General features: G+C 43.0%; 1 protein-coding gene across 1 annotated transcript in view; it reads left to right on the forward strand.

Moving 5' to 3' along the window:
* The first annotated feature begins 2,796 nt into the window (after nucleotides 1–2,796).
* The window catches only part of nhsl2 (NHS-like 2), a 127,031-nt gene continuing 104,513 nt past the window's right edge, over nucleotides 2,797–25,314 (forward strand). The window contains exon 1 of the mRNA XM_087178347.1: nucleotides 2,797–3,276. Coding sequence (XP_087034473.1) covers nucleotides 2,958–3,276 — 319 coding nt within the window. The 5' untranslated portion in view covers nucleotides 2,797–2,957. The remainder of the gene's footprint in view (nucleotides 3,277–25,314) is intronic.

Below are 25,314 nucleotides of genomic sequence, written 5' to 3' on the forward strand. Positions count from 1 at the left end.
TTAGATTCTTCCAAATGTCATTTTTGGAATGAAACTCTTGATTCATGCGTCATCTCTCATGAGAGGGAGGTGAGCGGAGGACAAATGATCATTTTGTGAGATTTACGGCGGAGGATGTGAGCAGCTGGCAGAGGGGGAAAACAGTTGTGAAGCAAGAGGGATTCAAACAGCTCCAGAGAGAGGGAGGATAGAGCTCCTCCACCCTGCTGCTCGGAGTCCAGGGGGCCACGTCATGTGCCCCAGGGGCTCCTGCAACTGATCTGCTTTCTTAAAGAGATACTCTGACCGCGCTCTCCGTGCACTTGTTGTCACTTTGTGTGGGAGGAAAGAGATAAATCCACTCTGAGAAGTTGGTAATGTAGGTTGACCAGAGAGTTTTGGCTTGGATCGGTGGTGTGTTCAGGGACTATGAGGGGGAAAAAAAAAGCAGGAGGCGTTCACTGTTATGCTAAAGATCCTGAAATCTAACGATGGTCTTGTGACTATGTTATGTAATGCATCTGATGAGTAATCTACAGAGGTTGTTCTGATCTTGGGTCAGACTCGAAGGACACTGGTGTCACGTGAAAACAATGACATAAGTTTTAGCTACAGGATTTTTTTTATGCATAAAATTGTGTCTGTTTTTAGATTTGATATTTGTAATTTTACTCACTAGTGTCTGCAGACTCCTCTACTGCAACTCAGATTAAAACTTCAACCCAACTTCATGCAAATATAATAATGTGTTTTAGCTAAAGGAGTGAATGTATGGAACGGTTGTAGAGAGGAGCTGAAAAACGTGCAGTTTTCACTTTCACTTGTCGTGTCAAACAGGTTGTGTATTGTTAAAAAAGTAGCAGATTTCTACTGTACTGTTTCTTTTTAAAGTAATTAACTACAATGAGACACAAATTTGTACAAGATGTACGAAACAATCAATTTAGAGTAAAAACAGAGCTTCATGTTGTCTTGGTTCATTTCTTCTCTCACTCAGGAATTCGTGTCCCCTGGTTTTTCTTCTTCCGCTCATTTCCAGACCCAGTTGTTTAAATCATGTCTCGTTTCTACAGCGTGAAGCCTCCAGTGACGTTTTCTTTCTTTCTTTCTTTCTTTCATTCTTTCTTCTGGTTTCAGGCTTTCCACCAGATTTTGGAACCTCGCTGTAGCGTTTCGCTCCAGTTCAACCACAAGACCATCGGTGAAGTCCAACTTAAGGTCCGTCCCACAGTCGCTGTTCCAGCTCATCTTGAAGGAGCTGGGTGGAGTTGAGGTCAGGGCTCTGTGCAGACCACTCAAATTTACACAGTCAACTGTATATGAATATGGACGTAGCCTTCGGAGTGGGCTGCTCCGCCGTCGCCATCTTGGCAGTGCCTGACTCCACCTAACTCCTGGCTAATTCCAAAAATGGGCAAAGGGGAGGGGCGTGTGTGGAGACTTCGGTGCAAACCGGTTTGTAGCAAGCATACGCTCACCCACCTGTCACTCAAAGCAACCACACCTTCAGCTGTGCATACCTTTAATGGGAGTCTGTGGAGATTGACTCACTGTTGGAGCCAGCCTCAAGTGGCCATTAGAGGAACTGCAGTTTTTGGCACTTGCTTGTTGGCTTCATTTTTTTCAGCCCCGGAAGATGATTGATGCTTCGTTTTTACACACTAAAGTGGGAAAACCCATTTCTTTATGAACCCTGTTTTTTTACGTGGACACTTTTATGTTAGAACAGGAAAGGGACAAACACAAACTGGCACCACAACACACAATATTATTAAAATACAACCGCACACAGAAGCATTAAGATTAAGGGGCAACAAACCGTGACTAACAGCCCCACACTAAAAGTTTGTGGGCAGGAGTCTCCACTCACTTAATTTGTCTTTCACCTACCCACACATGCACACGCATAGTCACACGTGGGCGCGCACCGTTACGCGCAGCGATGCGTGAAGGACTACCCGAACACTTCATCCATCCCCCGTCTCCTACACCCTCACTCTCTTCTTCTTTCACCCTTCCATTCTCTTTTTCTCTTCCTCTTCTTCTTCCTCCTCCTCCTCATCTTTCTTCTCATCTTCATCTCTCTTCTTCCTTCAGACAGGTTTTTTTTTTCTTCACGGGAAACACCAGACTGTTGCTCCCCGTGTCGCCACGTCAAACTTGACAAAATAAGATGCGACTTTTGTTATTTCGCTTCAAAATAAAAGCACGTGGGGGGTTGAACACAATCAAGTGGTCTAGAAAATTTAAATCACACCAAAAATGTCATAAAAACAATAAGTGCAGGATAAAATTGTGCATTTGTTTCGTAACTGATGTGGAAAAAAAAAGCCAGAATAGCCATTAAAGTGACAGACTGACACATGGATACTTCTTTTTTTAGATTTTGAGTGTGCAAAACCATTTAGCTAACATAAATACTTTTAAAATACAACACTAAAGTCAGAAAGCAATAAGAGAAAAGTCAGTTTTATCAATTTGAAGTAAATTCTTCGTTGCATAATATGTTATCTTTAGTAGGACCAATGTAGTAGAATATATTAAAGTTAAACTCTAGATTTATATCATATCTAAGATTACATATCAGTGTATTTATGCTAACATAACAACGACAATTAGACTTAAGATAATCCTTAAATCCACTTGGTGGTTTTGATAAAGAATATGGGCTAAATTCGGGCTTTGATTTTGAAAGTTCAAACCGGATGTTTCCTGTCCTACACTCTGATTGTCTTGACAGAAATCGTCAGAGCAGCTGAGTCTCTCCTCCACACCGACAAGCAGTGAAAAGCTCGTTCCCAGTCAAAAACAATGAGGGCGCACGACGCGCAACTCGCTCCAAGCCTCTCCACCAGCGGCGGAGTTTTCCCTCCCGGAGGAGTCGTAGCATGCGTCTGTGCGCCAACCGGAGGGAGAAGGACCACAGGAATATAACTTGACCACGCACGGACTTTGTTATTTCTTTTTTTGTTTGAATCATGCCTTTTTGCAAGCGGACGATACTTCCAAAAGATGTGTGCAAGCCCGACGGCAGACTGCTGCTGCTGGAGGCGCGTCCGCAGCACCAGCAGCGGCGGCGGCAGGCGGAGATTTTCGGGGACTTGGCGGACGTGTGCGGCTTCACCCTGTGCTCGGTGCTCCGGCAGCTCTCGGATCTGTCCCGCCACTCGGTGAGCATCCTGGAGGAGCTGGAGGGAGAGCTGGTGTCCGTGTGCCACCGGTCCGGCGCGCTGGAGGGCAGAGTGGTCCGGCTGCAGAGGCACGTCGCAGAGCTGGTCAGCAAGCCTCCGCCGAGAGGTAAGAGGAAATTAAAAATCCATTTCAGTTTAAGAAAACACACACACACACACACACACACCTGGTGTCACTTTACACAGCCTGCAGTTGCAGGAGCAGAGTTGAACCGGTGGTGTCAAACTTCATGGTTCCTGTTCATGACTCACCGAGGGGTCATATCTGCTCTGTGCAGATTTATCCAGGGTGTGAGTAAGTGAGATGTTTATTATTGTAAGGTTTTTTGTTTTTGTCAGCTGGCAGGAGAGGTGTGTGCGTTCAGGTGCCGCAGGAAATATCAGAATTTACTTTGAATGATGCAGTACAGTGATTCTAATCTGCTGGGAAAAAAAGTGAAAGTCTCATATTAAACCAGAGTTAATTGCCAAAATGTGAAGTTGAAGGAAGTGGAGAAAATGTAAGCACGTGAATAACTGATAAAAGAATGATTCCTGATGAGTTAATGTTGGTCATTTGTTTCTGAGGAAACAACAGGAAGGTTGTGGAAAGTCTCACACCTTTTCTGATCTGCGACTTTCCTGTGACGTTAGCTCTCGGGTCTGTGCAGGTTTTCCACGATGCTCCTGAAGGCAGCACGCTGTGGGCGTACAGAGAGTGGAATGTGAACTTGGTGAAGAAGCAGAGATGTCATGCATGTTTCAGAGTTTTGTCTCTCCACCTGCCACTTTTTGTTCCCTGTCACCTCCTTCGCTGCGTCAGCTCCTGCTTCTCTGTCACATTCCCCTTTAAACTCTGTGGCTGTTGTCGCTCAGCTGTGGCGTTGAAGAGAGCTGTGGCAGGTCAAGGCACATTTAAGATGATGCTGTTGTCACTCACCTGTAACTTAAAGCCCCCCTCTATGCTGTAAAATGTTTGGATGGTGTGTGTTGGTGTACATTCGTCTCCCGATGGAGGGGAGTTTCTCTGAGCTCTGAGCAGGATTTTGTGACATCAGAACCAGTTTGGAAGCGAATCAGGATCCAGTGTGAAGCGGAAACCGCTGTCAGTGAAGGAGGAGACGTCTCGTGTTGATCACATTCATAGATTCTGGATTTTTTCCAAGTAGTACATGTAAAAAATGTCCCAATCATGGAAAAAATATATCAGACACAAATTATTATTTAAAGCAGAGTCTAAAAACATCATGTCAGGAGAAAATCTGCGAGTTTGAAAAACTTTCTGATGAATTTAAGGTTTATTCTCAGTCTCAGTCGCCCTGTGTAGGGATCAGGGAAATCTCATTAATGTTTAGATTTACATGAGAGTTTGTATTTTCTGTTGTTGCTAAGTTAAAGAAGTTTTTGATGACTGGTTTTTCAGGCTGATACTTACAGACTGGGACATTTTACAGTTGAAAAATCAGCGTCGCTGCCTTCTGGTGGACAAATGATGTATTGGTGCCACCTCAAATCTAGTTTGGCGTCTTTATTTGGCAGTTTGCTTGTAACTTATCCGCCGACATATACACCCAATATACTGGATTGTTGAGGCAGATTTATGAGTTTAAAAACCTGATAATGACATATTGACTGATGGTAACTTTTTAAAGATAAGCTCCCGACATAGCAACCTCGATACTACCTGTAGCTGGTGAAGTCATATAGCTCCAGGTGTCCAGCAACAGCCACCACTAGTTCCTCCTCCATGACTGTTGTTTCCAAGTGAAGCCCCGCCTCCGAATTGATCGGATTGGACATTGAGTTTAATGTTCCCTCATCGTCATTAAGAGTTTTCAACGGCCCTTTTCCAGAGAGACAGGTCACCTGTAGTCAACAATAGATGAATCGTTTCAAGCTTTAAAGGACGCAGAAGACTCACAATAACAATCAATAATCTGAAATTACCAAGTGATAGATTATATTAGCCTGCAGTACAATGCAGTTCAGTATTGATCAGTGTGACAACAGCACCTCGTGATGCTCCTTGGTTGCTTATTAATGTTATCAGTGTCACCGGGACACATGTTCTTCTATCTGACAATAGTTCATGCAAATAAGAAGCAGCCCAGATGCATGATGGGAGATTTTCACCGTGGCTGCCAACCTGTTTTACTTTGCAAACTTTGCACAAACTTATCTCGCACAGTTTTTTCAGTGTTTGCGTAACAGCCCAAGAGTGAGCGCATGAATAAAGTACGTCGACTGTGAACGCGAGTTTACGAGGCTGTAAGCTGTGTGTGTGTGTGTGAGTGTGTGAGTGTGTCTGTGTCTGTGTGTGTGTCTGTCTGTGTGTGTGTGTGTGTGTGTGTGTGTGTGTCTGTTTGTGTGTGTGTGTGTGTGTGTGTGTGAGAGCACGTACAGTATGATAAGAGAGAAAGTCCCTCTAAACACAGACCAGATGTAGAGCTGCAAAGAGGAGAGGAGGAAGGAAGATAAAACAAAATGCAGCTCTCCATTCAGTTTACTTTACAGAGAGTGAACTCACATGTTTGTGTGTGTGTGTGTGTGTGTGTGTGTGTGTGTGTGTGTATGTTTCAGAGTGTGTGTGAGTGTGTGAGTGAAAGAGAGAGAAAAAAGAATCATCTCTATGCATGTGTTCATCTGTGTCAGATGCAAAGATCCTCACTCTTCTTCTCTTTCTAAATTCTGTGTGGGCTCTCACTGTATCACTAACATGTGGGCAGCAGCAGCAGCAGCAGCAGCAGCAGCAGCACACGGCTAAATAATCAATAGAGCCGGCCTCGGCCTTCGTCACTCATCACCATCCTCACTCCACCGCCTCTTTCTCTCTCTCTCTCTCTGACTTTCCTGCCTCCCACCGTCTCAGCAGATGGAAAACAAAAGAACAGCAAGGTGTAAACATTTATGTTTTCCTTCTTTTGCTGATTTAAGATCTTTTTCTTTTCGTTGTTGTCATGCTGGTTGATGAATGAAATGAGGACTTGAACTGGGTTTTAATGCCAGAGACGTCTTTAACTCAGAATAAGTTATTTAACTCAGAATAACTTGTGTAAAGTGTGTGCACGATTCTCTCAAGAAGCTTAAGAGATTGTTTGTAGAGACACAGAACAACTACAAACCACGCAGCCAAAGTCTCTTTGTTGTCATTTTCTGTCTCTTAGCGGCTGTTTTAAGTCTCTTTGTTGTTGTTTTACGTGTCTTTGCAGCTTTGTGTCTCCTTGTGGTTGTTTGCTGTCTCTTTGTAGTCGTTTGGTTAACAGTCCCTGGTCCTGTGTCCGGTAGGCCTGTTCGCTCACCCACTCGTGAATACCACGCTCAGTAATGGAGATGTATTATGATGTAACATGACGACCCCGGACCCTGTTTCTGTTACAATACTCACAGACAATAAGCAACACTTTATGGTTTAACAGTGTGGAAAGGAGCTGATGGAGTGATGGATGCATGAGCAAAAAGTTGGATGATGCATTGAAAAAGTAGAGGATTAAAAAACTTTTTGAGATCCTAATTTTTTCATAAATCGCTCCACTTTCATTTTGCCAAGTGAAACCTGCCGATCAAACTACTTTTCTATCCCTCTTCTACTTACTACAAACAAGCACACTTCTAAACCGCCGGTCCATGTTTTCAGTCAGATGTTATCAGCTGCAGCTAGCTCGCTAATTAAGATAACATTAGCTCCATGAGTCGGTCGCCCCAGCTGACTCCATTTAACATGAGAAACCCTCTAACGGAGCCTTGAGTTTGCACTTAATGCTAAAGATGGAAGCTGAAGCGGCTGCATGCAAGCGGTTAAAGAGTCAGGCGAGTTGACGATCCGTGTAGAAGACGTGGAAACAATGAGACAGCATCGTGTTGTGTTCCAGCGTCGAGCTGTTCAGGCCTGGAATTGGAAGTATGATCAGACTTATTTCATTCTAACGAAACCCAACACAGATTTGAAGGTTTCTGCTTTTATTGTTCTTCGTTGTTGTGGTGAATCTGTGCGACTACAGCTCCGTGCACACAGCTTCAACATGTGGAGGACTCGGGCCCGACAGGCCTGCCGGGCCTCGTTATGGTCAGTGAGCTGATTGGATGAGCCACCGCTGTGGTTAAGGTTTGGTTAAGTTTCGCCTGCTCAGATTTGTAAGGATGAGAAAAACCTGCACACACACCCCCCCCCCCCCCTAATTCGAGGACGTGTGTTTCTCCTCCAATAACAACCGCTGACAATACCCACCCCTCCCCTCCAGCCACCCCTCCCCTCCACCTGCCAAAACCAGTGAAACTCGGTCAGAGTTGCATAAGGAAGGCCACGCTGAAACACATGTTGCAGGCCTGGATGAGGGGATTTTTTCCACCCGGTTTAGAGTTCGTACAGGAGTCGGGTCCCCTGAGCCGCGTCCAGGGGCCTCGATACGATGACGGGCCGGCGGGATCGGAGCAGGTTTCCTCTTCCTGCGGCGGAGAGGGAGGGGGAGGGGGAGGGGAGTCAAACTGATACAGAGGAAGAGGATGTCAGTCGTCACTTTGGACAGCTTGATAGCACGAGTGCGTGTTTGCATGTGTGACTCCTCTTTCCACTGGAAGCTGTCACTCAGATCTGAACCAGGGCCTGAACGTGAGGAATTTGTCCTCCGCCACTTTCTGTTTCTCACACTGGCTTCGTTTCCTGCCATTTTCTGTCGGCTGCCGTTGACCCCTAAGTGGTGCAGGAATATCCCAAGTATGTGAATGGGAACTGAAGTCTTGTGTTTTTCTTTCTTCTTTCTCCTTTTTTTTTTCCGACTTAATTCTCTGGGAAACCACATTCTTCCTTTGCCCCGAACTTGATTTTACAGGCTGATTTTGCTGCAACAAAACGCTCCCCGCTCCGTCTGACTGTCTCAGGCGAGGCAGAGTTAAATGTTTGTAGGTGCCGAGGATGTTTTAAAGGGTCAAAGGCTCGGAGGAGGAAAAGCTGCTCTCTGTGGTTTTAAATTATAAGCACATTTCACTTCTGGACAAATCCCAGTCGGTGATTTCACAGCAGGTGTTTTCCCTGAGCTGTCAAAGACAACGCACCTGCTATGACATCAGTGGTGGGGGCGTGGCCTCAAGTGCAACATGATTAGAGAGCAGGGCAGCTTTATTCTGCTTTAATATTTATAAATATCACTTCTACTGAACGAATCTACTCAAATCACGATATAGTTTATGATCATTCATTTTAATAGAGAATGATGACAGCAGCAGGTCACTCCAGGCGTTAGTAATGTGGTTGGTGGTTCATGTGTTTATGGTTTGAAATTGAGACAAGTTTGGAGTCAAAGAGTCACAGCAATTTTATGCTCGAATTAACACCTGTGCTGTAATTTAGGCAATTTGCAACAACTGGCGCTTTTCAATAAATGTTTCTTTTGGCCTCGGATGCAAAGTTGTGGTTTGGAGAGCGAGAGCGAGAGCGAGGGGCTTCTTTGTAGAGCTGCCATTTCGCATCGACATTCATCCGTCATACGAGGAGAAATCCATCATTTGAGCCGTGAGTGGGCACAGAGGCCGCGCAGCTAGAACAAAGTGAATGACCCGAAAAAACTTCTGTCTCTTCACCTGAATCCAAGTGTCTCTGGAGGTTGTCTGAAGGTGTTCAGGGACATTAATAACTGAAGTACACAAGGCAAGTTAAAGCACCTATGTGTACCAATATAATATTTATACCTTCCCTGAGCAGGTACAAGTTATTCCTTATTGACTGGTCTCATAGTGGAACAGTTGAAAAGATGGAAATATCCCTGATATTTAAATTGTAAACTGGGACCATGTTTTAATGTTGTATTGAGCTGAACAGTTACTGTTGTTTCGAAACAGACAGGGGCGCGTAGGATTTCATGTTCCATTCACATGACGTGGGAATTACCAGCGACATTAAGTTTTTTTAACAAAAACTTAATGCCAGATTCTCGTTTCCAGAAACTTTTGAAGTTGGTCTTAAAAAAGTAAAAAAAAGAAAGTGTGACTGAGGTGACTGATACATATTGAATGATGTAATGGTTCTGTCACATGTTAGCTATTTCACACGTGACGCCAGACGTTACTTTCTCTTTTTTATTTAATTTTTTTTTATTGTATTACTTCATGATCCATTCAAAGCCTTCTATGAGACTCAGCTGCAAACAAAAATAATGAATCTGATACGTCGAAATAGATTAAATTATAAGCATCCAACAAGAAAAAAAAAGAAATTTAAATACGATATAAAAACAACTTTCTCTTTTTTAAATACAACAGTATTGTCGATCTCTTAAAGGGCCCCTCCAGCCATTTCCAGTCTGTTTACAAAGTTGTATAAAGTCTTTTGTGTTTCCACAGGGAGCTGCACAAAGTCTGATGAATTTCCTCAAATGAGTCAGAGTTGTTTGGGTCTGAATACGACGAGTTTGAAAAGTGAAAAGATCCGTTGATGTGGAGTTAAAAACCTCTTTGGCCTGCTGCTCACCTTTAGCGGTTCAAAGCTACATTAGCTGCTACTAGCATAACACACCTGGGTCTCGTGGTGTGAACCATTTTCTGAGTTCCCAGTCAGAGATTTCAACTGCACTACTTCCCTGAAGTTGGAAAAGTGTAAGAACCCCTCTATCCCGACTTCAAAATCCAAGATGGCTACTCTGTGCATCAGCAGCTGTAGTAATATACTGTTTATTAGCACTTCTTATTTGTGTTGCATCAAGTTATCAACTGGTATTGCTAACAGTAGCAACAACAACACCAAGCTTCCCACTTGGTCATTCCCAGCTCTGATGTTGTGCCAAACTGTCAGCAGTCGTGTTGCATTGTGGGTAATGTAGGCGCCAGGTTTGATATATTGATGGAGTAGTTTTTAGGTTCCATCACTGTTAATTGTGTCTCTCTCTCCCGTTTGACCTGAATATATTTTTAATATTGGTCGACCTAGTTTTAGATTTAGTGGAAGGGGAGATGGTGAAGAGTTTGGTGTGAAACTAACGTCGTAGCAGATGTTATTGTTTGACTTTACACTTCATACTAACACTCTACTGGTGCAGTAACATAAGCCATCGATCTCCATTACAACAGTGTTTTTGTATTTGCTGCTTTGTTTCACTATGTGACTCATTTCCTTCCAAAGCCTGTTATGAAAATCAAATGGTTGATGAGAAGATGAGAAAAAGTCTTTAACTCCCCTTTCCTTCTCTCTCTAATTCCCCTCCTCCTCCTCCTCCTCCCCCTCTCCTCCCTCGTTCCCACGGGTGGACGTCAACCTCATGACTCAATATCCCTCCCTGTTGGCCCCTCTGTAATTCCCCTTCTCCTCCTTTCTTACTTCTTTTCCTTCAGCCTCCGTCCTCCAACACATCTCATCATGTTTTTACAAACAGTGACACGCAAGAGCAAAAAAAATAAAAAATCCTTCTTAAAACCTGCTTCGGGAAGTTGTTTTGAGCCGATGTTCGGAGATAAATTCAGGTTCTGACCCCACACATTCAAGCATTCAGTGGAGACGGATGACTTAAGACATCCTGGCTTTCATTGTGGAGATGTTCTCTAAAAACCACAGGTTTTTTCATCACAGATGCGAGCTATGGCAAAAGCTATCAAAAATCTTTTCAGTGTCAAAATGTTTCTCACTTCTCCCCCTCCTCCCCCACCATCGCTCTTCCTACTGGCAGTGATTCAGAGGGCAGCGGCAGCGGTGGCACACACAAACCTCCCGCCACCACTTCCCAAAACACTGCAGGAGAAAGGCCTTTTATTTTTTAATAATCTGATTTAAATTTTTAGTGAAATTTAATATTCAGAGCTGCCAAATCACCAGAAGTCAGGCTCATTTGCAGATTCTTCTAATCCAAGTGGAATTATTCATTATAACAATAATGTCTCCTTGAAAGAAGAAGCCTGTTAAAACTGAGATGCTGCCCTCTTTTTAGCGTTCAGCAACTTTCTTTTTCTTCTTTTTGGCCATGTCCTTTGTTCTGATTTGATTTGACCAGAGAGATTCATTTTAAGGCGTATTCTCTTTCTTTCCTGGGCTGCTTGTTGCTCATCCATCATTTGTCCAATTGCATGTTGAGTCATCTCTAAAGCTTGATAAGGAGCACTGATCATCAGAGAAGAGCAGAGCAACCCATTTAATAAAAGCTAATCCAGTTAATACGTATGTGACAAACAGAATTTTAAACTGTTTCCTGGAAGCAATGGGAAGCCAACGAAGAGGTGCTAAGATCGAGGTAATATGTTTACTTCTTGTACCTCCAGTTAAGACTCTAGCAGAAGTATTTTGTGTAGTGCAGAATACAAAGAGTCCCAGTGGTCGACCAGATGAAATGAAGGCATGAATGACTTTCTCCAGGTCAGCAGCAGACATAAAAGGTTTGATTTTAGAGAAATGCAAGACTGAGCAACCCCTTGTGCTGGTTTTTTTTTTCAAAGGTCAGATTTGAATCAAAAAGTGTGCTCCCAAATTTCTGGAGGATGGCTTGGAGTTTGTGGGCATGAAGTCAAGTTTAGGATTAATTTTCGAGTGTCAGGCTGGAAGAGGCGAATTTAATTATCTCAGTCGTATCCTCATGAAGCCAAACAACACTTTATATCTTCAACGCAGTACTTTAGGGAACCTAAACTACAAGAATCAGTAGGATTTACAGGAAGATCTCAGTATGTAGCCAAGGGGGACTGTGTAAATAGACAACATAAAGGGACCCAGAGTTGACCCTTGAGGTACACCACTGACAAGTTTCGAAAATGAAGAAATTGAGCCATCAAGTCCAACAGAAAATTGCTTGTTAGTGTTGCTCAATCTCTGGTAACTTTCTCTTTTGTTGACACATACAGTATATCCTTAATTTTAAAGCTGATATATTGAACAGAATGCAGTTACTATATTTAGTACATGGGGCTGTTCTATATGACTGTTTGAAAACTGCCTTTAAAGCAACATTTAGACGATGATTATGCCATTTTTGTTTATTGTTGCAACCATGTTGATGAACATCCTCTAATAATGACATAGTACTTATTTAAACCCCAAGTATCATCTTTGCTTAAACCCATCAGTGATTTATTTATGGTTTCTGAGGGAGTTTTGCACGTCCTGCTGATACGGGTGTCAGATCAGAAAATGTGTCGATGTAAAGGGCTTTGTCAAACAGTTTAATTTGGAAGACTTGTTTACCATTTCAGTTTGTTTTTGAGTGTGCTACTAGAGGTCAGTAACTACACGTTTTACCTTTAACTTACTTTGTCTTTGGTCAGATATCTGATGTTTAACAGGCAGCTTTCAAAAAGAATCGCATTCACCAACTACAGTTACTACGTTGCTGGAATATCAAACCTGGATGGCAAAGAATAAGAACTCATACAGGTTGTATAAAAGCTCAATGTGAAGTTTGTTGTTTCTTCTCTGTTCAGACACAAACATGAGTTTGATCTGAAATGACGCATCGATCTAATATTTTCTCTGTATCATCACATTCCCATATGGCAGGCTGGAGAAGGTAGTATGATTCATTTGTAATTCTCAGAAGGTCTGTGAAATAAATCACTGTGTGTGTGTGTGTGTGTGTGTGTGTGTGTGTGTGTGTGTGTGTGTGTGTGAGAGTGAGTGTGTTTTCAAGGTCAGTGAGAAACCATAGTAGATGTATTGCATTTAATGTTTCTGTTGGAGCCGTGAGTGAACGTGTGTTGTGTGTGTGTGTGTGTGTGTGTGTGTGTGTGTGTGAGACATTTTTCTTGCCTGTATTTTTGTGTGTATGCACATGCTCAGTTTTCTCTTTGTGTCTGTGTGTGTGTGTGTGTCATTAGTTAGTAAAGCTGGAATTAGGTGGAGGTGGAACTATGGGCCCCTTGGTGGTTTCTGTGGTCAACAGCCATTAATTACCCACAGAGAGAGAAATAAGGTGCAGTGTGTGGTGTGGTGTGTGTGTGTGTGTTTCAGTGTGTGTGTGTGTTTCAGTGTGTGTGTGTGTGCAAAAATTAGGAAAATCTACCAAAGAGAGAAAGTGCTGTTGTTCTCCTGAAACCAGAGCGAATTGTAGATTCAGGTAAAAGAGACGGAGAAGAAAACCTGCTAACAACTTCCTGTCTTGGCCGAGAGCCCGGCCCTTTCCCTTTCACACACACACACACACACACACACACACACACACACACACACACACACACACACACACACACACAGACAGAGACAGTCCCAGACAGTTTTAAGCTGTAATGCAAACAAAGAGAAAACTTCATGTGATAAGTTTGTGCAAAGTTTGCAGAGTAAAACACACACACACACTCACACACACACACACACACACACACACACACACACACACACACACACAGCCAAAGGCATAAAAACTTTTCTCTCTTTATATAAGTCATATTTACCTCCCTCCACTGCATATTTTTGGTCAGACAAGTTGCCATGGCAACCGCCCAGAGCTATTGTATACTTCTGTGGGACTCCATAAAATACAGCCATTGTTTCCTGTGTGTATATGTGTGTGTGTGTGTGTGTGTGTGTGTGTGTGTGTGTGTGTGTGTGTGTGTGTGTGTGTGTATTTAAATGTCTTGTCTCCCAGTGTCTCTCGCCCTCCGGCTGTCCTGCTGTGAACTATGTGAACTACATGTAGCTTTTTCTTTTTCTAATATCAGCAAGACACACACACAAACACACACACACACACACTCACACACACACACACGCACACACACACACACACACAGTTTTATGGTCCTCCCATGGGGAATGCTGTCTGTGAGTATGAATGTACAGTATTAATAGGAACGAGATGAAAATGGGAGGGAAACCATAGAAGAAGAGATGGAAAACTGGGCAGAGGAGAGAGAGAAGGAGGAAAAGAAAGATAACAGAAAGAAGCGGAGAGATAAGAAAACAGGAGGGAACTGGAGGAAGGATGGGAAGATCAAAAGGAGAGAGAGACTGACAACTGCTTGGGAGACTGTTATGTAATTTGCCGGTTTGAATTGTTCTTTGTTTGATGTTTTCAGTTTCTCAGTTCTTGTGTAAAGAAAAGTCTCACCAGAAGATCCAGATCATGTACTAACGTTGAAAAGTGAGTACGTAGCTACAGTTTCACAGACTTTGGTTAAATCCATGCGGTCGGACGTTTCAGGTGAAGGTGAACTGAGAAATGTTTGACTGTTGCTGTAACTGGAAATGAGCCAGATCTGATTTAATATGGACTATCTCTCCATCGCTGCATCACTCCTATACTCTGTACCTTGATTTGAATGGATATCAATGAGTATGATTAATGGAGGGAAAATAAACGAGATTTGTATTTTTCTTTACTTGTATTTTTAGTGATTGATAAGAGTTAAATCAGTTTAGGTAGAATGAACTTTTTCTGCCTCTGGTTTCATGTATCAGTACGTACAGTATATTTCATTTATGTCTCCAAATAACTTTCTGCAGTGCTAGCAGGTTGGAGTGTAAGTTTAAAGTTGCCCTAGTAAAATATGTTTATTTAAAAAGCTAAATCTGTAGTGTTGTCACAGGTTTAAGTCCCTTTACTCTGTCTTGACTTATTTTTAGTAGATGTTGTGAGAATGAAAAGGATAAAGTGTTTTATTTCTTTTAAGCAGAAGAAGAGGGAGACACATAGATTGTCAGAAAGATCCAAAAATCCTTTGATTTCTCCACACTGTGAAAAATAACAAATACCACAGGCGTCCAGATTGAGTAACAGCAGTGATATAATGCAGGAAAAGGCCCTGCGTGTGTGTGTGTGTGTGTGTGTGTGTGTGTGTGTGTGTGTGATGATGAATACTGTACATGTGCAGAACAGAACTCTCTCCTCCAGCAAGTCCAGCAACTTTTCCTACAAGTGTTTTGCATGTGTGTGTGCAGATGTTGCAGTTTTCCTCTTGTCATGCTTACAAGACGTCTTTTTACTCTTTCCTGTGTGTGTGTGTGTGTGTGTGTGTGTGTGTGTGTGTGTCTGACTTTGTTGTCCTCTGCTGCTCACACACGTCCATCTCTCTGTGGTGCTAACACGAGGGCAGTGTCTTCACAATCTCCTAGAGAGCAGATTCCTATCATGGTGGGAGAGAGAAGAGGAAGGGGAACGGGGATGTGGGGATCCTGGCTGTGTGTGTGTGTGTGTGTGTGTGTGTGTGTGTTTGTGTGTGTGTGTAAGTCTCAATGGAGACATATTGTTGAAAGGGCAGATGTAGAGTCTATGACGGCAGCAGTATGTAAACACAACAAGAGACTACACACACTGTGGAAGATGTTGTGATAGCGTGTGTGTGTGTGTGTGTGTGTGTGTGTGCGTGTGTGTGTTGATGAACTCTGTCTCACTTGTCTTGGACCTCATTATTTATGACGGATCAAGCAGCTCAAGTGACCATCGTGAACCATTAATAACAAGCTGCTGTGATTTTAAACTTGGCTTTGGTTTTCACCAGATGATTAATCTGCAACTTTTAGCAAAAAATACCAAATATTTGATGGTTCCAGATTCTTTCTCAAATGTGTGAATTTATATTGCTTTTCTTGGATTTACTTGAAACTAAATTAAATATTTTGGGGGCTGTAGGATATTGTGATGTTTCATAGGCCAAATGAATGATTGAGACAATAATCTACAGATTAATTAGTCAGCACTGAAAATCACCTTAAATACTTAAAGACACCACCTTGGGTTTACAAAGACCAGAGACTGAAGACTAACTTTGGTGACGATGATCTTTCCCTTTAATCTATAGGACACGAGGCAAGACTTGGAATGATGTGAAGGTCTGTCAGGTTTTATGATATTACTGGAAAGAATTATGGGTAAAAGCACAAAAATAAAACCAAGAAATTAGATTTATTTTAACGTGGAAGTGACACAAATGTTTTATATGTCAGCATCATTTTTCACAATATGTGACTGATAGTTGTGAGAATGAGAGAGTTAACAGACTGCATTGTGTGTGTGTGTGTGTGTGTGTGTGTGTGTGTTTGTGTGTTTGCAGAGCGAGCTGTTTTTATCAATGTGTTTCTGTGCACAGCTTTTCTCTCAGGGCTGTTACAGACAAAAGGCTGGCTGTCAACACCAACACGCTTTACGTCGGCCAAGCCATGCTGTAATGGTGGACGCAATCACTTCCAGATGACGGACAGAGAGGAGTGTGTGTGTGTGTGTGTGTGTGTGTGTGTGTGTGTGTGTGTGAGTGATGCTTGAATTTGAGAATGGGAGAGGGAAGAAGAGAGAGTAAAAGGGATTTTTAGTAAATGCATAAGTGTGTGTTGCATCAACAGCAGTGTAGGAAAGGAGACGAAAGGAATCGGGACAAGGAGACAGGCCTGGTGAGGGAAACAGTTAAACCTCAGTGATGTTCTTACTTGAACATTTACCGCTCTCATGTTTCTCACGGGGTTTGTCGAGAGAACTTTTGTCCTCAGTGGCTGAAACGTCGAGATTTTGGAGGAACAAATGTTCATCTGACAATTTTAAAAGTGTGGAAATGTAAAGACACGTAAATACATTTTTTTTAAAAAGGAAAAACAGATTTAAAAGTGAACCAGAAAAGGTGTTTAATACATCAGTATTTTTCCCTTAAGGTTTTCAGAAAGCATCTATATATTAACCTTTTTTATTTAAAGTTATAAGAAATCAGAGTCAGTGACGTCATCTGCCCCGAGCTCAAAACTTCAAAATAAAGGTTTTAAAGTTACTAAAGGAAGTGACTTCAGGGTTTCAACTTTTGTGTTGTTGGATCAGAGACTTCAGAGGAGACGAGGCCTCGCTGTTTTTATTCACTGTCAGGTACAAAAAAACCAAACAAAACAAACATTTACTGGCAAAGTGTGGTGGTGAGGAGGCAGCAGGAGAGAGGAGAACACACAGTTCTGACGCTGAACACATGGACCTGGACCCCCTGCGTCTTTGTGTGTGTGTGTGTGTGTGTGTGTGTGTGTGTGTGTGTGTGTGTGTGTGTGTGTGTTGTCTTTGCCTGCTGCTACCAGCCCACCACCTGGCAGACGCGAGGCTCTGCGGTTTTGGACGTGGTGTGAATAAACAGCGAGTGTGTTTGTAAACAACTCGCAGACCCTGCTATGTCTCCTGTTCACGCCCTGTTGTTATTGATGCGTTTCAGCTGTGACTCATTCGCCGCTTCATTATTCAGGCGGGTGTTTGTGTGTCTCCGTCGCCTGATGATAGTTCTTTGTTTTACGTCATGTCAGCGACAGTTGACGCTTTGATACGACCCAGTGGAGCGTCTCCTGAAATAGCGGCCCTGTACAGAGGCAGGCGTACTGGACCTCGGTTGTCACGGTTACGATAATAAACACGCAGACTGTACCGAAAGGGGCGTACCTACCTTCGTCGCTAAGGTTACTATAATAACCGTCATGGCTTGGTTGGAAAACATCGCGATTTGGCTTGAAATTAGTACTTTTTCAACTTTACGGCGCTCTGCGTCATGGTTACAATACTAACGGGTACTTTCACATGGGGATCGAACACCGATCTCCTGCGTCTTATTCATCCATCCACCACAACCTCCTCCTGACGTGGACTCTGTCTCTCGTGGTACTACGTCACTGCACTTTCCTCTTCGCTCCTGTCGACACTAAATGTCACCTAGCAACAAAACGTAACTATGGGTCATAATAAGCTGCTACAGTGTGTGTGTGTGTGTGTGTCAACTTCCTGATTCTCATCACCTCAGCTGTACAGTTGTGAAGCACAGTCCTCTGACGTCATCTCGTGATATCTTAATGTTTAATTCTGGTTTATTGTTTAATATAATTCACAGTTTGTTTTTGTTGTGCTGCCTGAACCTCAACGTGAACGTTAAAAAAAACCCCAAAACACTCCCTGCAGCCCCCGCGGCCTCGAGGAGAAGCTCCGCTGCTCCTGTTGGACAGTGTTAAGCAGCAGGAGACGGTTTACGGTCTCTGAGAACTTGTTAAAATGTGGCGTCCGACCACATCAGAAACCCAAAGTCTTTATAGCTGCTGGAGTGGAAAGCGGAGTGGAAATCCAGCCGTGACGAGGGGGTGTTTCGTGTCTAAAAACGAGGAGAACGGTGCATATTTTCAGGGGCTGTTAACTCCCATAGACTGCATCGGTACAAGGTGTCTGGAAACACCTCGCAACAGATGATACGGTGGCTTGTTCGTCCATATTAATATAAGAATTATTTTTTATTTACTGCAACTTTGAACTGATAAAACCTGCACATTCCTCCGCCCCGGGCCCACAGATGGAAATGAGCTTTTAGCCGCGAATGGTGCAATAAATCTGTTGTTGTCTATGGAAAGAAACAATTTAAGAAAATATATAATAAACCGGAGGATGACGCCCCCGTCCCTAATCCTGCCCGCAAAGCTCTGACTGGTCGAGTGTTTCTCCACACGGGGAACACAGCTGTCACCTGACCTACTTTAATTGCTTTAAAGAGAAAAACTCTTTAGATGTGAGTTTCGTGGGACAGTCCAAAGTTTCGTCCTGCACGATCAGACACGTGCTTAATGATTAAAAGATCATCTGATTTCCTTCCTGCCCTCTCTGCTCGAAAACGTCTCCTCTGACAGCCCGTCAACTCAGAGACAGAGAGAGGTTTCTATGGTTACGAGGAATCGCGCATCTGCATCTCAGTATATATATATAAAGAAGTTCTCTTCAGTTGCTGGTGCAGCATGTTAGTACTTATGTGTGTGGTTGTGTGTGTGTGTGTGTGTGTGTGTCCTCTATCTGCCCTCAGTGTTCATTAGTGCCCTGTGTGAAGCAGGCACTCTGCCCTGTCGCACACTCACACACTTTATTTACTTGTGTCACTCCTGCCTGAGTGTGGACAGCTCTCCCTCCGTCTGCCGCTCAGCGTTTCACTCCAACGACCTTTAAAGTTGCTCAGCTGCTTCTCTGCTTGGGATTTAATGTCAATATTTTTATTTACGACTAAAGAGATAATAATAAGTCAGATACGTTCAACATCTTAACGTTAACCAACGTTTCATGTTTCATAAAATCAAACAAATTCACGCCAACATTTTCTTTACCTCCATGATTATTGATTGTTTATCATCCTTTTCCACATAATCACAGAAACATCACAAACAAAATCAGTTTCTTGGGCTTTTTATGCCTTTATTAGAGTCTGACGTGTCATTTTTATTTGTTACGATTAAGAAAAAGTTAATTGTTGATATCTGGGATTCCTGTGAGGTTCAGATGATCTAACTCACTCCATGTGGAGATGAACTGTGTGTGTACACAATTGTGGAAATATGACTTAATGAGGATTTGGGTCATAATTTTACAGTTTGCCTTTGTTTTTACTTCCAAATAAGTTTGTTTGTTTGTTTGTGTTTGTTTCCCTCCTCTCTGACGCCTCCTGCCCTGTGGAACGTATTTTTTAATGCTGTCGTCTAATTATCTTTGCAATGAACCTTGTGACTAGAATGTTATCGTAACCGACAAGAATGATCCTTAATGACTGTTAATTAATTCGTAAAATTACCCTTTAAAAAGCGACGTGACTGACGGTGGTAAAATCAGCTGTGGCTTTGACGGAGCTCCAGGAAGAATGAGCCAATTAAAACCAGATGACAACAGATAAGAGTCATTAAGTGACAGAGGCTATTGATAACTGCACTAAATAGAAACGCTGAATGTACTGTACGCAACATAAAAGTCAATGATGTTTGTTATTTGAAGAGTCAGCGTGTGTGCGTGTGTGTGTGTGTGCGTGTGTGTGTGTGTGTGTGTGTGTGTGTAGCATCTGTTGCTTTGCCTGTGTATTTATCTCTGGTGGTGGTGTGTGTGTGGGCAGGGCTGACGCAGCAGAACTAAATGCAGCGTGGTGAGCGAGGAGGGGCGTGCACACACACACACACAAACACACACACACACACACAAACACACATTTATAACCATATACAGCAAAGTGATGTTGCAAAAATTATACACAAATGTAACATTGGGCAGATGTGGAATGATAATATGCGCACACACACACACACACACACACACACACACACACACACTTGGGGATTGGGCTATCATGTGAACTGTCACTGTTGCTGGTTTTATTGCTAGAGGGAAACCACGTGAGAGAGAGAGAGAGAGAGAGAGAGAGAGAGAGAGAGAGAGAGAGAGAGGGGCAGTGAAAGTGAGAGAAAGTGTAATCAAAGGGGTGAGGAGGGAGAGAGATGATAGAGAGAAAAGGAGGAGACCAGGGGAGTAAAGCGAGAGGACGAACAAGTGGACACAGAGAGAGATAGAAAGCAGGAGAGTGTCCACTCAAACTAACAGAGAGATAGATAGAGATATAGATAGAGATATAGATAGATAGATAGATAGATAGATAGATAGATAGATAGATAGATAGATGCGTTGGAAAAGGAGGCGATCGCCAGCACAGGGGAGGAAGGGGGACGATGAGGATGAGGAGAAGACGGACACCTCCTTCAGAGTGCATTTCTTTAAAGGTAGAGTGTGTGTGTGTGTGTGTGTGTGTGTGTGTGTGTGTGTGTGTGTGTCATGTGCCCAGTCGGCCTTGTGTTTCCGTGCTTCCTTCTTCATTTGCCGCATTTGTCTCGTCATCTCAAGTGTGTTGTCGAGTGACCAGTCGCTGCATCATTGCTGTGTGTCGCTCCGGGGTTGTGTGTGTGTGTGTGTGTGTGTGTGTGTGTGTGTGATTGAGCTGTAACTGTAGTTGAGACGACAAATGAGGTGTTTGGTAGTTTCGGAGTCACACCTGTGGATCAATACTGAGTCAGGTTCTTTATGTGGCTGCTTGTGTTGAGAATCTCTCAGCTGATTTTATTATTGTTAGAAAAGAAAAGTTTTGCTCCATGTTGCTCAAAGAAAATCTTTTACTTATTTTCCAATTTTCTTCCACACATGAAAAAGCTTTCAAACATTATATGCCAATTGTCCAAATCTTATTTTTCATGAAGAAAAGTTAGTCTTAGTTAATATTTGCAGTTATTAGTCAGTAATTTGTGTCTGGGTCTGTAACAGCTGCTGCTGCTGGAAATGACACAAACAGGGAAAAAGTGCCAGAAAAACCAAAACAAAGAGCTAAAAGAGGCTCAACAGCTCGTTAGTGCAGCAGAGTCGGTTGATAGCCGCTTTTCAATCTGCGGCTTCTGTTCTTTAGTTAATGTTCTGAGACGTATTGCCTTTTATTTATTGGACTGTTTTGTTGTTTTGCATGTGAGTGTTCTCAGCTTGCACTGGGAAACTTTGATGAATCTTAATCTAATTAAGGGCTGATTCACGGGAACTGGTCCCGCCGTCGCTCATGGCAGGAGAGTCGGGATTGGGAAGTCCAGTTGGAGGAACAGATCGATGTGTTTAAAGGCTTATCGGACACTTATAGACAGGATTGAAAACTCTGGAAAGTTATTAAGACGGGGACTATTTTTATCTTTCCTCACTGTGGCTGGGAGGTAAACAGCAGAATGATGGATATAGTGTACTGTCTGCTGATTGGCCACTGCAGACGGATTATGTCGCTAAGTGAGTCGAGCCAGGTTCAACCAATTAAAAGAATGAGAGCGTCGGCCAAAGAAAGAGACACCGGCTCTGCGGTCTTTTGAATTTACTGAAAACTAAAGGTATTTTTTTCCAATTTTCACGACTCTCCTTCAGGTGGAGAAAACAGTGACGCCAGTAACTGATGTTGGAAATGACAGTGATGTAACTGCCTGTGATTAATTGGACCAGGAAGTCTTGCTTTGCTGTGTTCGTCAAACGAGTTGAGCAACACTTTGATTGTTTGTTTTTTTTGCCTTAAAGCAATCCACTGATGTGTGGACAGGTACCAAAGTAATTGCTATTAATTGCTGCAAGTAGCATCTTGATTTTTTGGTGAGAATATATATATTTATATATATGTATTGAGTGTAATCCTGTGGTGGTCCATACAACATGCAACAGTGATGCTGCTGGATGGATGTGGAAACTTCTGAGCTCATGTTTCTTTCTTCCTGATGCAGCTTTCATGTCAGATATCATCGGGTACGAGGATAAGGAGGTAGAGGAGGGGAAAGCTTTTATTTTGAAAGGTGAGTCAGATAAAAAAAAAAGTTGCAGCGAGATTGAAGACGGTTGTAAAATGCTGAAGGGTCAAAAGCGGTCTCCAACTGTATGGGATATGTGGACTCAGCCGAGATGAATAAAATGTGTTTTTCCACAGTTATAGGACAAATTCATCCTATATTTGGTTCTTTACTGCTTTTACTGCTTTTACTGCTTTTACCTTACCTTCCTGTTAATCTACTGAGCAGTAAAGACGCTAAAGTCAGTGATGACCTTATGCAAAAACAATCCTGTACGACTGGTAGGACTGTATACTTTGCATGCGGAGCCAAGACGAGCAGATGTCTTTCATAAGTGGATGCTTGACTCACTCCGAACAAATGAGTGTGAAGGGCCGCTGGGGAGGACTCGCGTTCAAAACCGGGAACTAATCTGTGTGGACGCGTTACCCGAACCGCAAGCCTCCGCTGATCTCTGCTGCCCACAGCGGCGACACGACCGCACACACACAATCACACACAATCACACACAATCACACACAAGTGCTGGTTTGAATCATTGTCCTATCAAACATCTGTTGCTCTCAGTTGTTTAGCTGCTTTTTAGCGTCGGCCAAGTGCATTGTGGGTCTTATTTTCCCGCTGGTTTGCACGCAGAGCTTCACTGGTAACTTGGATTTTTATAAAAATTTATATTAAAGCTGAATGCGAGTATTAGTGTGTAAGTGTTGGATCTTTACCACAGAAGCTCAACATTGGGGGTGTGGCCTCTGGATCTCAGTTGTTATTTTTACAGTTTTGAAATGTTTCATACACTTTATGTTTTTCTTATCTCTTAACATTTACACATTTTATATTATAAGTAAATTTAAACAAGTTCCTTACATGTTAAAATTGTATATTGTTTCAGTTTTGGGGAGCTGTGATGTCGTCCATCTTTATGTAGAGTCATTGTTCTGGCTCTAGTCTGTTGAAGCAGGAGGAAGGAGGGAGCCTGTGCTGTCTCTATTTCCTGATCTTACATATTGCAGCTTTAATCTGAATTTTCTTCTTTTTTTTTTCCTTCTCCACATTTACTCATTTGGCAGACGCTTATATCCAAAGGGACTTACAAATGAGGGACAACACGAGCGCTTCGGTGCAGCGGGAGACCTTGAAGTTCGTACTGTTCGTTCAAGAGTCAATGCATGTAGCACTTGAAGCACCAGCTCCTTTTTTTTGAGTTTTTGAGAAAGAAAAAATGAGTTAACATCCTTTGACCATGATGTTCTCTTGGGGGGGTATGAAGTCCTGCTCTGCTCCGTGAAAGGGAAACACAACAAGCTGGTGTTTGTTCATGCCAACCAGCCTTGGGGCTAAAGGAGGGTCTGCTGCGCAACCCGACTCACATGGCCCGGGCCAGACAGGGCACTCAGACAGTCACACAGCTCGTGGACAGTTTATAATGCACCTAGAAATGCTTCTTCTTTTTTGTTTTGTTGACCCTGAAGGAGATTTCCTAAAAGATTTTCAAAGAGAGAGCCAGAAGGAGACGAGCCTGACTCATCAGATCTGCTCTCCATCTTCCTCTCTGTTGGGTCTTTTGTATGTGTGTGTGTGTGTGTGTGTGTGTGTGTGTGTGTGTGTGCGTCTCACTGGCTGACATTTCAAATGTGCCCGGAAGTTTTAAATGAGCTTATTTGTCCTCGTCTTCTAAAACTTGTGTTGCTGGAGAGCCTGAGTGAAGTGGGGGGGGGGAGAGAAACAACATGTTCTCACAGGATGTTGCATCATAATGCTTTTGTAGAGCCAAGAATGAACCCAAACTGCTGGTCAAGTTCAACGTTCACACAAAAGAGCCTCCGAGTTTTTACAATGGGCTGCTACGGCGGCATCGCAGTCGAGTACGTCATGTTGATATCACGGACGGGAAAACGGCACCTGCTGTTTTAACTTTAATTTTGTTGATACACTTGTGTGAAAATCTGCATCTGGACCAGCGAGCATGAGAGGTGTTGAGCGATTACAGCAGCGGCGCTTGACTATTGTTTTTTTCAGACTTATTCAACTTATTGCACATTATTTATGTCACTACACGACTTTCTGACGTGCTCTGCCTCAGCTGTGAGTTGTACCTCTTCCAAACTATTTGCCGTGTCATTTCTGGTTGTGAACGCCCCGTGAGCCGGATGAAGGAAGTCTGACTGCCTCGTTCACACACACACACACACACACACACACACACACACACATGCACACTCTCACAGCCTGGGGGGTCTGGAGCTGGAAGCAGTGAAGTAGAAGGAAACAGGCCTGACATTTAGACTGTTGCCATAGTATTGTGGTATCAGAGTCACATTTTATTTGCACCTGTGCATACAACACATGTCCTCTCTCTCTCTCTCTCTCTCTCTCTCATTAACTTCCCTCTCATCATGTGACAGCAGTGGGACGGCTGGAAGAGCTGCACCTCCTGGGACTTTACACACACACACACACACACGCACACACACACACACACACACTTGTACATAACTTCCAATTAGTGCTAATTTGGACGTGATTTATCCACAAAGTTGGTTTTCACACAAACGTGAGAGTTCACTGAGCCGTGAAAAAGTGAAAACCTCTCAGCAGGTGGGAGGAGAAAGAGGAATACGATGGGAGTTACCCCAAACGCCACCGACATGTAAAGAGCCTCGTTGCGGCGGAGTGATATTATGTTCTCCGTGTTGGTTTCACTTTAGCGTCTGCGGCTCCTGCAGCTCCCCGAGGAGGAGGAGGAGGAGGAGGAGGAGGAGGAGGACGGGGTTAATGAACGTCGCAGAGCAGCGACAAAATATGTGTCGAAAGCTCCACGGTCCGTGGTTTAGATGTGATAGTTAATTACCGTGTAGTTTCTATTAGTGTCAGTGTCATGTTTTTTCTGGTAATTGATCCCTAAATCACAAATACAATTACCAGCTGTGTTATTAAAGTGATTCGAAGAAGCTATACTCTTATATCAATTTCTATCTTTTATCTGATGAACAAAGCAGATTAAATTTGTTTTGCTACAGATGAACAGATGTCTCCGTTCCCCACCAAACAAACTAATTAAAAAGATTCATTAAAGGATTCAAAAGGATTCGATAAGAACATTAAAATCCCGAGGTACAACCTGTGTCACGTAGCACACATCCGTCTGTAAACAGGTGAAAATATAGGCGCTAA

Source organism: Seriola lalandi, unplaced genomic scaffold (assembly GCF_002814215.2).
Source record: "Seriola lalandi dorsalis isolate HSWRI2012SDOR001 ecotype SW California unplaced genomic scaffold, Sedor1 jcf7180002054684, whole genome shotgun sequence".
NCBI lineage: Eukaryota > Metazoa > Chordata > Actinopteri > Carangiformes > Carangidae > Seriola > Seriola lalandi.